We start from the raw sequence: 14,594 nt of genomic DNA on the forward strand, positions 1-14,594 counted from the left end.
TGAATGATCATTTATTTCCTTGAAGTATCATACTCAGTTTTGCTGGGGAGGTGATTCTTGGTTTTAATTCCAGTTCCTTTGACTTCTGGAATATCCTGCTCCAAGCCCTTCAATCCCTTAATGTTGAAGCTGCCAGGTCTTGTGTTATCCTGATGGTATTTCCACAATACTCAAATTGTTTCTTTCTAGCTACTTGCAGTGTTTTCTCCTTAACGTGGGAACTCTGAAATTTGGCCATAATATTCCTAGGAGTTTCTCTCTTTCGGTTTCTTTCAGGAGGTGATTGGTGGATTCTTTCAACATTTCTTTTGCCCTCTGGTTCTAGAATATCAGGACAGTTTTCCTTGACAATTTCATGGAAGATAATGTCTAGGCTCTTTTTTTGATCACGGCTTTCAGGTAGTCCCATAGTTTTTAAATTGTCTCTCCTGGATCTTTTTTCCAGGTCAGTTGTTTTTACAATGAGATGTTTCACATTATCTTCTATTTTTTTCAAACTTTTGATTTGTTTTTTAACTCCTTGTTTTATGTCATAGTCATTAGCTTCCCTGAACTCAATTCTCTCTTTTAAAGAACTATTTTGATCAGTGAGTTTTTGAACCTTCTCCTCCATTTGGCTAATTCTGCTTTTTAAAACCTCCTTCTCCTCATTGACTTTTTTGGACCCCTTTATCCAATTCAGTTAGCCTCTTTTTAACGTGTTATTTTCCTCAGCATTTTTTTGGTTCTCCTTTAGCAAGCCACTAACTCTCTTTTCAAGCTCTTCTATTGCCTGAGTCCAGTTTAAGTACACTTTTGAAGCTCTGGAGCCAGGGGCTTTGACTTCCTGTGACAGTATACCCTGTTCTTCCTCATCTGAAAGGATATGAAGAGACAATTGTTCACCAAGAAAGTAACTTTCTATGGTCTTATTTTTTTCCCTTTTCTGGGCATTTTCCCAGCCAGTTACTTGACTTCTGAACCCTTTGTCAAGAGGATGGTCCTATTGTCCCTTTTCTCCCCAGTATGGTGTTCAAAGCCGAGATTGGACTCAGCTGCTCAATTCCCCCTGGGGGCTTTGGGTGGGGATGGGACCATCACTGATGGCTGAGGTTTAGATCAACTGCTCCCTACTGCCAGAAGCTCTAAGCTGAACTGCCTGGACAATGGACTCAGGTTGCCTCCAGGCTACCATAGCTGCCTGCAGTCTTCTGCTACTGTTGCTGCCATCAGGAACCCTGTTTCCCTCTTGCCTTGCTGGGAAAGCCCTCCCACACTGACATTTGGAGTTTCTTTGTGTCTTGTGGGTTGAGGGATATGGGACCCTCCTTATTGGGAATTCTGACCCAGAAATCTGTTCAGGTCCTTTTCCTTCCAGTGCTGTGTTGCCAGAGCTCGGCTCAGCTCTGCTCAGTGTCCCGAGAGATAGATTTTTCCTGTAGGCCTTCCAGGTTACCTTTGGCTGGAAACCTCTTTCACTCTGTTGTTCTGTGGCTTCTGCTGCTCTAAAATTTATTGAGTCATTTTTTACAGGTATTTTGTGGGCTGTGAAGGAATTGCTAGAATATATGTGTCTTTCTACTCCACCATCTTGGCTCTGCCCCTGAGTATACCTACCTCTTGACAAAGGACTCGAAAGTCAAGTAACTGGCTTGGAAAATGCCCAAAAAACAGAAAAAATAAGACAATAGAAGACTACTTTCTTGGTGAACAGGTATTTTCTTCCATCCTTTCAGATGAGGAAGAACAATGCATACCATCACAGGAAAACATAAAAGTCAAAGCCTGTGCATCAAATCCCTCCAAAATAAATATACAATAGTTTCAGGCTGTGGAAGAGCTCAAAAAGGATTTTGAAAATCAAGTAAGAGAGGTGGAGGAAAAATTAGGAAGAGAAATGAGAGTGATGGAAGAAAATCATGAAAAACAAGTCAACTGCTTGCTAAAGGAGACCCAAAAAAATGCTGAAGAAAATGGCACCTTTAAAAATAGGCTAACTCAATCAGGAAAAGAGGTCTAAAAAGCCAATTAGGAGAACAATGCTCTAAAAAACAGAATTAGCCAAATGGAAAAAAAGGTTAAAAAACTCACTGGAGAAAATAGTTCTTTAAAAATTAGAATGAAGCAGATGGAAGCTAACAACTTTATGAGAAACCAAGAAATTACAAAACCAAACCAAAAGAATGAAAAAATAGAAGATAATATGAAACATCTCATTGGAAAAATAACTGACCTGAAAAATAGATCCAAGAGAGAAAACTTTAAAAAATTATGGGACTACCTGAAAGCCATGATCAACCAAAGAGCCTAAACATCATCTTTCATGAAATTATCAAGGAAAACTGCCATGATATTCTAGAAGCAGAGGGCAAAATAAATATTGAAAGAATCTACTGATCACCTCCTAAAAGATACAAAAAGAGAAACTTCTAGGAATATTGTAGAGTTCCCAGGTCAAGGAGAAAATATTGCAAGCAACTAGAAAGAAACAATTTGAGTATTGTGAAAATAATATCAGGATAACAGAAGACTACATAAAGGGATTAAAGAGCTTAGAATATGATATTCCAGAAGTCAAAAGAACTAGTATTAAAACCAAGAATCACCTAGCCAGAAAAACTGAGTATAATACTTCAGGGCAAAAATGGTCATTCAATGAAATAGAGAACTTTCAAACATTCTTGATGAAAAGACCAGAGCTGAAAAGAAGATTTGACTTTCAAACACAAGAATCAAGAGAGACATGAAATGGGACACAGGAAAGAGAAATCACAAGGGACTTACTAAAGTTGAACTGTTTACATTCCTACTTGGAAAGGTAATATTTGTAACTCTTGAAACTTTTCTCAGTATCTGGGTAGTTAGTAGGATTATACATACACACACACACAAACACACACACACACATGCTTGCGCACACACACACATATATATGTATAGAGAGAGAGAGAGAGATACAGAGAGATACAGAGGCAAAGAGACAGAGAGATAGATACCACAGGATGAATTGAATAAGAAGGGATAATATCTAAAAAATAAAATTAAGGGGTGAAAGAAGAATATAGTGGGAGGAGAAAGAGAGAAATGGAATGGGGCAAATTATCTCTCATAGAAGGGGCAAGAAAAAGCTTTTCCAATGGCGGGGAAAAGGGGGGAGATGAGAGGGAAAAACATCACATTTGGCTCAAGGAAGGAATAACAGTCACACTCAATTTGATATGAAAATCCATCTTACACTACAGGAAAGTAAGGGAGAAGTGGATAAGTAGAGTGGGGGGGGGATGATGGAAGGGAGGGCAAATGGGAGGAGGGAGCAATTAGAAGCAAACACTCTTTGGGAGGGACAAGGTCAAAAGAGAGAATAGAAGAAATGAGGGGCAGGATAAGATGGAGGGAAATATAATTTGTCTTATACAACATGACTATTATGGAAGTCATTTGCAAAACTACACATATATAGCATATATTGAATTGCTTGCCTTCTCATTGAGGATGGGTGGGTAGGGAAGAAAGAAGAGAAGTTGGAACTCAAAAATTTAGGAACCAATGTTGAGAATTATTTTTGCATACAACTGGGAGACAAGAAATACAGCTAATTAGGTATGGAAATTTATCTTTCCCTACAGGACAAGAGAGAAATGAGGATAAGGGAAGGGAGCAATGTCAGAAGGGAGGGCATGTTGGTGGAAGGGCCAATCAGAATGTAAGGCATTTTGGGGTGTGGGGAGGGGAGAGATGGAGAGAAAATTTGGAACTCAAGATTTTGTGGAAGTGAATGTTGAAAACTTAAAAAAATAAATAAATAAATAAAATCAAGACATATGCATGCCAGACCTACATAGTTAGGATTTTATATCTTATAAAATGGAAACTTTCATCTATAGGAAGCAGATCTAGAGGATGACTAATTCCTCATAGAGCTAAGATTCTATGGCTTCACTATTCTAAGACAATGATAGCTGTAATAGGTTATAGAATGCTTTAAAATTTCCAAAGTATTTTTAAATTTTTCATTTGATCCTCACATTAGCTCTGAGGTAGATTCTGTCATCTCCACAATGATAAATGAGATAATGAATGTACAGTGATTTGTAAAACTGAAAGCCCTCTATAAATCCTAATTATTTATTATTCTTGCTATTATCATAATTATCATTGTTCTTTCATGTGTGCATAAGCAGAGACTGTGACACATGAAATAAGTTGTTCAGAATCCCACAGCTAGTAAGGGTCTGAAAGGTCATGTGAATCCATATCCACCAGGTAGTGCTACCTCCCAGCAAAATTTTATGTTTATAATTGCATAAATAGTTTCCTTTAGTGCCTCATCATGTCAGATAACTACAGCAGATTTTTGAAGGCTTTGACAATAAAATGCCAACTCTGCTAGTTTTTAAGCAACCTTGGAAGGCTTTGAGAATTGGTGCATGGGCAGATGACATGGCTGTTGTCCAAGGACCAGCTTATTTATTAAAAAAAAAAAAAGAATTAGGTTCAGTTAATTCGGTATCAGTTAACGAATTCGTTGTTCAAAATAATTCATGGAGGAAATTTATTAATGACATAAGGAAATGGGCATCTAATTTGGTGGAGGAGCCATTCACAACAAGATCCCAACTATCTTTTCTCGGTTCCCCTTTGTTCCTTCTAAAATTGTATAGCATTTTATAGTGTATAATATATTTTCCCATACATTATTTCACTTTATTCACAGACATGATTGAACATTTCCGATAATCTCCATCATAAAAATGAAAATATTGAGATTCAGAGGCATTATGTGACTTCCCCAAGGCACATAGAGTATAACCCAGAAATTAAAACCAAGGTGTACTGACTCTACATATAATGCTTATTTAGAAAAAGGAGCTAATGTCATAATAAAGCACATTGTGGGAAACAAGATGGCAACATTATTGAAAGTCCATCAATCAAGGTCATGAAGGAGAACAGTCTGAGTGATAGTTAAAGAGATCACACAGCTGGGAAACATTACCCTAAACTATAATCTTTGGACTGTCCCATATGTTTAGAGGTTGGATTCAAGGTTTCTGTCTCCCAGACTTTTGGCCTTAAATATCAATGCTGATTTTCAGTGTAAGGCGGAGCCAAGATGGCGGAGTAGAAAGACGCACATACACATAGCTCTGAACCCACAACCCATAGAATGGCTACAGGGAAGTAACTCACGGCGAATTCCGCACCCAGAGGCCACGGAACATTGGAGCGAGGGTGATTTCTGTTCCAGAGAGACCTGCAAACCTCTCGCGGGGGGTCCTTCGCGCTGCGGACTGGGCGCGGGGACTGGGAGCTGAGTGCAGCCCTGCTGCGGCCGCGGCACCGAGAGGAAAAGATCCGAGCAGGCTTCACAGACAGGATCTCCAGCGGCCACGCGGGTCCCTCCACCCACAGAGGGATCTGCAAACCTCTCGCAAAAGGTCCGTCGCGCTGCAGACACAAAGCCCAGCCCAGACCTGCTGCGGCCACGGCTGCGGCACCGAGAGAAACAGATCCGAGCAGGCTTTAGGGACTGGATCTCCAGCGGCCGCACAAGTCCCTCCACCCACAGGTGACAGGGGTGGGTGAGAGAGTCTCTTTGGCGGGTCGAGAGGGGAGTGGGGTGCCCCCATAATTCAGGACCCCCCCGGGAGGTAGAAGCTGAGAGGCGGCTGCAGACAGGGGCTCCCCAAGCGGGCGGGAGCTTGAATCCATTGCGGAAGGTCTGCGCATAAACCCCCTGAGGGAACTGAGCCTGAGAGGTGGCCCTGCCCCGATCTCAGCACCAGATCATAATCTCATACTGAATAGCAGCCCTGCCCCCGCCAAAAGCCCTGAGGCTGGAAGCAGCATTTGAATCTCAGACCACAAACACGGGCTGGGAGGATCAGGAGGTGAGGTGGGTGTGAGGAAAATATTCAGAGGTCAAGTCACTGGCTGGGAAAATGCCCAGAAAAGGGAAAAGAAATAAGACTATAGAAGGTTACTTTCTTGGCGAACAGGCATTTCCTCCCTTCCTTTCTGATGAGGAAGAATAATGCTTACCATCAGGCAAAGACACAGAAATCAAGGCTTCTGTGTCCCAGCCCACCCAATGGGCTCAGGCCATGGAAGAGCTCAAAAAGAATTTTGAAAATCAAGTTAGAGAGGTGGAGGAAAAGCTGGGAAGAGAAATGAGAGACATGAAGTCAAAGCATGAACAGCAGATCAGCTCCCTGCTAAGGGAGACCCAAAAAAATGTTGAAGAAATTAACACCTTAAAAACTAGCCTAACTCAATTGGCAAAAGAGGTTCAAAAAGCCAATGAGGAGAAGAATGCTTTCAAAAGCAGAATTAGCCAAATGGAAAAGGAGATTCAAAAGCTCACTGAAGAAAATAGTTCTTTCAAAATTAGAATGGCACAGATGGAGGCTAATGACTTTATGCAAAACCAAGAAATCACAGAACAAAGAGAGAAGAATGGAAAAATGGAAGATAATGTGAAATATCTCATTGGAAAAACAACAGACCTGGAAAACAGATCCAGGAGAGACAATTTAAAAATTATGGGACTACCTGAAAGCCATGATCAAAAGAAGAGCCTAGACATCATCCTTCATGAAATTATCAAGGAAAACTGCCCTGAGATTCTAGAACCAGAGGGCAAAATAAATATTCAAGGAATCCACAGAACACCGCCTGAAAGAGATCCAAAAAGAGAAACTCCTAGGAACATTGTGGCCAAATTCCAGAGTTCCCAGGTCAAGGAGAAAATACTGCAGGCAGCTAGAAAGAAACAATTCAAGTATTGTGGAAATACAATCAGGATAACACAAGATCTAGCAGCCTCTACATTAAGGGATCGAAGGGCATGGAACAGTATATTCCAGAAGTCAAAGGAACTAGGACTAAAACCAAGAATCACCTACCCAGCAAAACTGACTATAATACTTCAGGGGAAAAAATGGTCTTTCAATGAAATAGAGGATTTTCAAGTATTCTTGATGAAAAGACCAGAGCTGAAAAGAAAATTTGACTTTCAAACACAAGAATGAAGAGAACCATGAAAAGTTGAACAGCAAAGTGAAGTCATAAGGGACTTACTAAAGCTGAACTGTTTACATTCCTACATGGAAAGACAATATTTGTAACTCTTGAAACATTTCAGTATCTGGGTACTGGGTGGGATTACACATGCACACACGCTCACATACATAGAGACAGAGTGCACAGAGTGAATTGAATAGGTTGGGATCATATCTTTAAAACAAAATGAAATCAAGCAGTGAGAGAGAAATATATTGGGAAGAGAAAGGGAGAAATTGAATGGGGCAAATTATCTCTCATAAAAGAGGCAATCAAAAGACTCATTAGTGGAGGGATGAAGAGGGGAGGTGAGAGAAAAACATGAAGTCTACTCTCATCACATTCCACTAAAGAAAAGAATAAAGTGCACACTCATTTTGGTAGGAAAACCTATCTCACAATACAGGAAAGTGGGGGATAAGGGGACAAGCAGGGTGGGGGGGATGATAGAAGGCAGGGCATGAGGAGGAGAGTGCAATTCGAGGTCGACACTCATGGGGAGGGATAGAATCAAAAGAGAATAGAAGTAATGGGGGACAGGATAGGATGGAGGGAAATATAGTTAGTCCTATACAACACAACTATTATGGAAGTCATTTGCAAAACTACACAGATATGGCCTATATTGAATTGCTTGCCTTCCAAAGGGAAGGGGTGGGGAGGGAGGGAGGAAGAGAAGTTGGAACTCAAAGTGTTAGGATCAACTGTCGAGTAATGTTCTTGCCACTAGGAAATAAGAAAACAGGTAAAGGGGTATAGAAAGCTATCTGCCCCTACAGGACAAAAGAGAAGATGGAGACAAGGGCAGAGAGGGATGATAGAAGAGAGAGCAGATTGGTCATAGGGGCAATTAGAATGCTTGGTGTTTGGGGGGGGAGGGGATAAAAGGGGAGAAAATTTGTAACCCAAAATTTTGTGAAAATGAATGTTAAAAGTTAAATAAATAAATTTAATAAAAAAAAAAAAATATCAATGCCATATTCCAGGAACAGGGCCAGACCCCATCAATGAGAGGTGTGCATTTTGCTAATAATTCTTCTCATGGCATCTTTTATATCCTTGTTCCTCATGCTGTAAATGAAAGGGTTCAGCATGGGGGTGACCACAGAATACATCACTGAGGCAACTGAGGTCTTCCAGGAAGAGTGGGTAGCTGAGGAACTCAGATATACTCCAAATGCTGTGCCATAGAACAATGAAACCACAGAGAGGTGAGATCCACAGGTAGAAAAGGCTTTATATTTTCCCCTAGCAGATGGGATTCTCAATAAGGAGGAACATATTTGACCATAAGAGAAAAGGATCCCTGTGAGGGGGAGAATACACAGTAGTCCAGCAGCAAAATACATGGTGATGTCATTGATGAGCGTATCAGAACAAGAGAGCTTTATAATTTTATTCATATCACAGAAAAAATGAGGAACTTCATGTTTGCTACAGAATGACAGCCTTGTCACCAGTAAAGTGTGGAGAGTGGAGTTTAGAAGACTAATAGTCCATGAGATCAAAACCAGGAGGCCACAAATCCACGGATTCATTATGGTGACATAGTGCAGAGGGTGACAGATGGCCACAAAACGGTCATAGGCCATCACAGAGAGGAGAAAATTATCTAACAAGCCAAAAGCCATGAAGAAATACATTTGGGTAAGGCATCCAGCATAGGAGATAATCTTACTGTTTGTTAGGATGTTCAGTAGCATCTTGGGGACTGTAGTGGATACCAGACAAAGATCAACAAAGGACAGATTACCTAGGAAGAAGTACATTGGTGTGTGGAGATGGGAGTCAGAGCCAATAGCCAACATGATGATAACGTTTCCAACCACAGTGACCATGTATATGCCCAGGAAGAGCCCAAAAAGGGGCAGCTGATGCTCTGCCTTCTCAGAAAGTCTCAGGAGGAGGAATTCTGATACATATGTTTGATTTTCTGGTCCCATACATCTGCTATGACTATAAGGAAAAAGATGTGATAAGAGCCTAAATTTTAAATACAGACACTTCATAACAGAAATGAAACGAGATTTTGACTCAGAAGACTCAAGTTTAAATTCCATATCTACCACTTAAAGCCTGTGTCATCTTAGTCAATTCACCCTCACTTGATTAGACTCAATTTCCTCGTATGTAAAGTAAAGTTGGACTAGGTGGTCTAGTTTCTTTCTTGATCTTTCATGACTGGAAACTCATATTTAGAACTCAAGAAATTATGAATGAAATGTAAAATATCTTTTGAACAACGATATTCATTGAAGTTTAAAATGTTCCTTGGGTTAAACATTAGACATAGAACAGTAAAGAAAATGGACCAACAAGGAACAGAGAATTAATTTCAATTTTAAAGGCAGACACTATTTGTTTCAGTTCAATAAATAGAGGGAATGAATTGGGACCAAATGTATGTGCTTGCTTACATAGAGGAAAAAGCATCTATAAAATAAAAAATATAAAATTAAAAGGAAACAACTAGTTGGAGAAAGTATTTGCAGCATTTGTGACAGAAAAAATACATTTAAAATACATACAGAAATGAGTTTTTGAGAATCACAGAGGTAATCTCATTCACAATGGATAGATGGTCAAGAGATGTATACAATTTCAAAGGAAGGATATAAACGCAATCATTGAAATATTGCTCAATTTTGCTAAAATAAAAAAGATGCAAATAGATATTATAAAGATTTTTCACCCATGAAAGTGGGTAAAAATAATCAAAAGAAACAAAATCCAACACATTATTTTGTGGGGAAATAGTACCCTTATTCAATGCAGATGTTATCACGAAGTCCTAAAATCTATTTGAACAGAAATCTGACATTGAATATTGAATCGGTAAAAATAAATACCCTTTGATCCAATAACTCCATTTTTGGACCAGATAGTGAGAGCATTAAAAATTCACTGGTTCAAAGATCTTCATAGCAAAATTATGTATAGAAGAAAGGAAAAACTTTGAGACAAGCCTGCAATATAGTAATAATTAATTTGTTATACATTATTGTTGGTACAAATTGTAATGCAATTTTAAAGAATATCAAATATTATAATGCTATATGAAATAATAAATGATAATATATAAATCTATAATAATATTTAAAATATAAATTATAAGCAAGAAGAATAAAGAGTATTGTAAATTATAGTATATCAAATATTATAGAAAAACTCTTAGTAATTCATGTCAAGTGAAAAAAACAGAGTTATAAGATGAGAACACATGAATTATGATCATTCAAAAAGAAATGCAATATAAAAGAATACACAAAGAATCCAGATAAAAAGACTGAGAAAATGAATAAAAATTTACTCTGATAATTTAAACATTGCATTTTATTATTTTCAATGAAAATAGCTGCTAGACAAGTTTAGTTGATTCAATTTCTACTTTCCTTTTAAAAAATCTGTACAAGCAGAGATGAGCAAGTGTGAAACACTTGGTTACCCTGATCAATACAATGATACAGGAGGATTCCAAGGACTCATGAAGAAAAATTACTACATACTTCTAGAGAGAGAGAGGGAGAGAGAGAGAGAGAGAGAGAGAGAGAGAGAGAGAGAGAGAGAGAGAGAGAGAGAGAGAGAGAGAGAAAGAGAGAGAGAGAGAGAGAGAGAGAGAGAAAATTGATGTATAACTTCATCTCTTTTTCTTGCTCTTTTTAAAGAGACATTACTCAACTAGAGATGTTTGCATGAGTTCACATGTATAGCTGATACAATATTGCTTGCCTTCTCAAAGACTGTGGGAATATGATGATTTTGAACTTAAAATTTAAAAAGTAAAGAATTTTATGAAAAATAACTAGGGATGCCAATTATGTGAGGGGGGAAGATGATGCAGCAGGAAAATAGGGGATGAGAAGCTTTCCCTTTAGTGACAGCAGTTCCAGCACTGAGAGAGAAGAGAGCAGATCATTTGAGGTCACTTCATCCACTGCCCCAAGGCAAAAAGTTAGACGGGTGCCAGAGATAGGAGGGGAAGTCAAGGTCCATAGGTCAATATCAGCAGTGCTTCAATGTTTGGTCCAGGGGAAAAAAGCAAGGCAAGTATGTCCTAAACCAAGGCAATGGCTCTCAAGCATTTTGGTCTCAGGAAATCGTTATAATATAGTTAATAGTTAAAAACTATTGAGGACCCCAAAAAAGGAACTTTTATTTCATATCTATTAATATTACTCTCTTAGTAATTAAGATTAATAAGTATTTAATATATTTGGTAATTCAATTACACGTAATAAACTCATTATAGGGCAGCGAGATGGCAAAGTGTTTAGAGTGTTAGCTCTGGAGTCAGAAGGAGCTGAGTTCAAATCTGGCCTCACATTATTACTAGCTGAGTGTCCTTGTATAAGTGACTTAAGTCTGTTTGCCTCAGTTTCCTCATGTGTAAAAGGAGTTGAAGATGGAAATGACAAACCATTGCAATATCTTTGCCAAGAAAACCTGAAAAGGAGTCATGGAGAGGCAGATGTAACTGAAATTACTGAATATCAGCAAGAACTCAATATACATAAAATAACATTTTAACAAAAAATAACAATATTGCCCCAAACAAAAATTTTAGGGATAACAGTAAATTGTTTTACATCTTTGCAAATGTGAAGTGTAAATTAATTTTGTATCAAACATGCAAAGGTCAATATGCTTATTCCAAGATAACTCATGAGATTGAAGAAAGTTATTAGACAGTTTATATATTTCATTGCTGATTTTGTATTGTTGTTAGGCATTCATAGAAATTCAGAGAAAAGAAATTTTTCTTCAATAATTATCTGGTGCTGATACCAAATGAATATTAGCAAAACAGCCTGTCTAGAAACATCTGAAGATTTATCCATTTGTGAGGCAAAAGAACAATGCTGCAGATGAGATACTAACTCTGTCTTCATATTTGCAACTAAATCTTAATTCACAAGCCATATCTATCTTGGAAAAGTCCTTTGCCATCATGAAAGAATGAGAAAGGCAAGTACTATCTTGGTATTACTATGCAAATTCTTTTGACCTTGTAGACATGGTGAAAGGCTCTTCGAGATCCTCAGCCATATCCAGAAAACACTTTGATAATCATTGGTCTTAAAATGGGAACAAAGTCCAAGAACTCATAAGGTGTCAAATCATACAAGAAAGATTTTTTCCAACATGATTTGTTCAACACATTCATTATGCTAATACTTTCAAAAGATAAAAAAGATCAGTGTATTATGTTACAGGAATACAGGTTTTGAATCAAGATAAGGGGAAATTTCCCAACAATAAGGCTTATGCGGAAATGAAATGGAATACTTGGGGAGACAGTGTTTCCCATCACTAAAATTCTTTCAGAAGTGATTAATAATGACCATTTATCTATGCAATCACTATTCATCCATTTTTTAAATCCAGCATTTAAGGGTCCCAAAAGTGCCATTTTTAGGTATTTCTATTTTATTACTTCTTAAATCCAACCATATTACAAGTGCTTTTGATTTTATGTTCATAACATGTGACCTTCCCTTTTTCTTCTAAATTCCCATTGTAATGATCTAAGCACAAACTCTCATGCCTTCAGTGTATATTCTTAAAGCCTTTAGAGAAAACCTCTCAAAATACTGAAAAATAACTGGCTGCATTAATGGCAATCAGAAAAGAATAGGGTTTCCCCTCAGGGTTCTAGAGGCAATGCCAATCTTTAAAGCCTCCACAAGAACCTTTGTTGCAATCTCATTAGCACAGCAACCACATCAAGGAAGAAATATTGTACTCGTTTGGAATTTGTGGTATGTTATATTCATGGAGTAAATTCATCATCATAATCAGGAATCTGACTGTTCTTATTCAATGACTCATAGCATCTCAGAATGGGAGAAGTGTTCAATAGTCATTAAATTTAATCTCTTCCAAGACAAGAAATCTCTTTTATGACATCTCAGAAAAAGAGTTAGAGATCTTCCACTCTAAGGTCTTCTGCAAGGATGCACTACTTCAAAAATCAAGCCATCTCTGGACAGCTCTAAAATTTTTTTATTTCTGTCAAGGCCAAGTCTCACTGTTTGCCAGTTTATTGACTCTCTGGTCTCTACGTCACAGCCTCTCTAGGTCATCTAGCCAAATGTCCACCTGATGCAATAGTATCCTACAATGACATCCTTATTATGTGTGAGCTCATCTTTTCTTTGAGCATCTGCAGCAATTTTCTGAAGCAACTCTTTCCTAATTTCATTAATTCGCTAAATTTGAAGCAAATAATCACCAGATTGGCATCTGGATGAGGAACATTTTTGGCCACAATAGTTCCTCAGAAGTACCTATTACTCATAGAGGGATTATTATTTATGGACACGAGGGCATAGCCTCATTAATAAAATCATGAACATGTTAAGACTGGAAGGACACAAGGCATTTATATGCTTTTACTTTCAAACAGTGGGAGATAACTTTCACATTACTGTTGACCTGTGTTCAAAGAACAAAGGGGAAATCAGTGGGTATCAGTATGAAAAAAAATTGTGGAGCTTAAAAGATCAGAAAATGTGGGAGAGAAAATTCTCCTTTTTGAGATGATTGAAAATAGACAGCTGAAGGCATAGTCAATATATCGTTCTAGACATCAAATACTAGTGTCCAGGAAGCCAGAGACAGCAAAAATCTCATCTTCCCAGGAATCCTTTCCCAATCCCTCTTAATCCAACTTCTCTCCTTTTGATTATTTACTACTTATTGTGCACATAGCATGTTTTGCGCATAGTTATTTCTTTTTCCATCTTTGTTTTAGGAGCTTGACAAGGACAGGAAATGTCTTCTGCCTTTCTTTGTAATCACAGCCCCAGTTCCTGGCACAATGTAGGCACTTACTGAATGGTATTTCCCTGGTCTGTAGTTCAGAAGAAAGAGCTGGATAAATATTATTCTAGGCATCACTTCCATAGAATGATAATTGGCAAATTTAAGCAAAATGAAGTTTCTTTTGTTCATCTCTCTGAACTTTATCAAATGTATTGTCGTTTAATTGCAGATCAAGATGGCAACTCCTGTTCTTTTGGTGTCACGTGAAATGAAATCCATTTTTACTCAGTCTCTTCATTTTAGTATATGTGCTTTAAGTGTGTTTCATTCATGTAGCAAATTATTGTGCTGTATTTTCTCTTATTTTGTTGTATTTTTGCAAACTTTTTTGCATGAAATTTATGTTATTTGCATTTCAGTTGAGAATGATTCAATTTGTGTTTTATTCTGTCACCTAGTTAGTAATGATAATAATATGAAGTAGCCTTTGTATTGTGTTTTATTGACGACAATGCACTTCACATGCTATCTTAATCCTCACAACTTTGAATTTTTGTGATATTATTATCCTTATTTTACAGAAGAAGTAATTGAGACTGAAAAAGATTATGTGACTTGTACAAGTTCATACAGATATCTTGTTTCTGAGTGAAGACTGGGTCTCAGGTCTTCCTAACCTGAAATCTAGTACCCTGGCCAGACTTTAGAAAGTACTTAGGGGAACATTAACAAAAGAGACTGATTGACCTAACTGCTCAATTAATAATGTTTTCCTGGTTCATAGATAT

General features: G+C 37.9%; 1 protein-coding gene across 1 annotated transcript; it reads right to left on the minus strand.

The window, feature by feature from the left end:
* Positions 1-8,040: 8,040 nt before the first annotated feature.
* On the minus strand, positions 8,041-8,984 carry LOC140498123 (olfactory receptor 7A10-like). Its single transcript, XM_072599411.1, has one exon. It carries the CDS (start codon positions 8,982-8,984, stop codon positions 8,046-8,048), a length of 939 nt encoding a protein of 312 aa, XP_072455512.1. The 3' UTR covers positions 8,041-8,045.
* Positions 8,985-14,594: the final 5,610 nt, after the last annotated feature.

This window comes from Notamacropus eugenii, chromosome 4 (genome assembly GCF_028372415.1).
Source record: "Notamacropus eugenii isolate mMacEug1 chromosome 4, mMacEug1.pri_v2, whole genome shotgun sequence".
Classification (NCBI taxonomy): Eukaryota; Metazoa; Chordata; class Mammalia; order Diprotodontia; family Macropodidae; genus Notamacropus; species Notamacropus eugenii.

Bases quoted from the DNA above. Each gene is read 5' to 3' on its own strand.
- LOC140498123 (XM_072599411.1), bottom strand. From the start codon at position 8,984: ATGGGACCAGAAAATCAAACATATGTATCAGAATTCCTCCTCCTGAGA.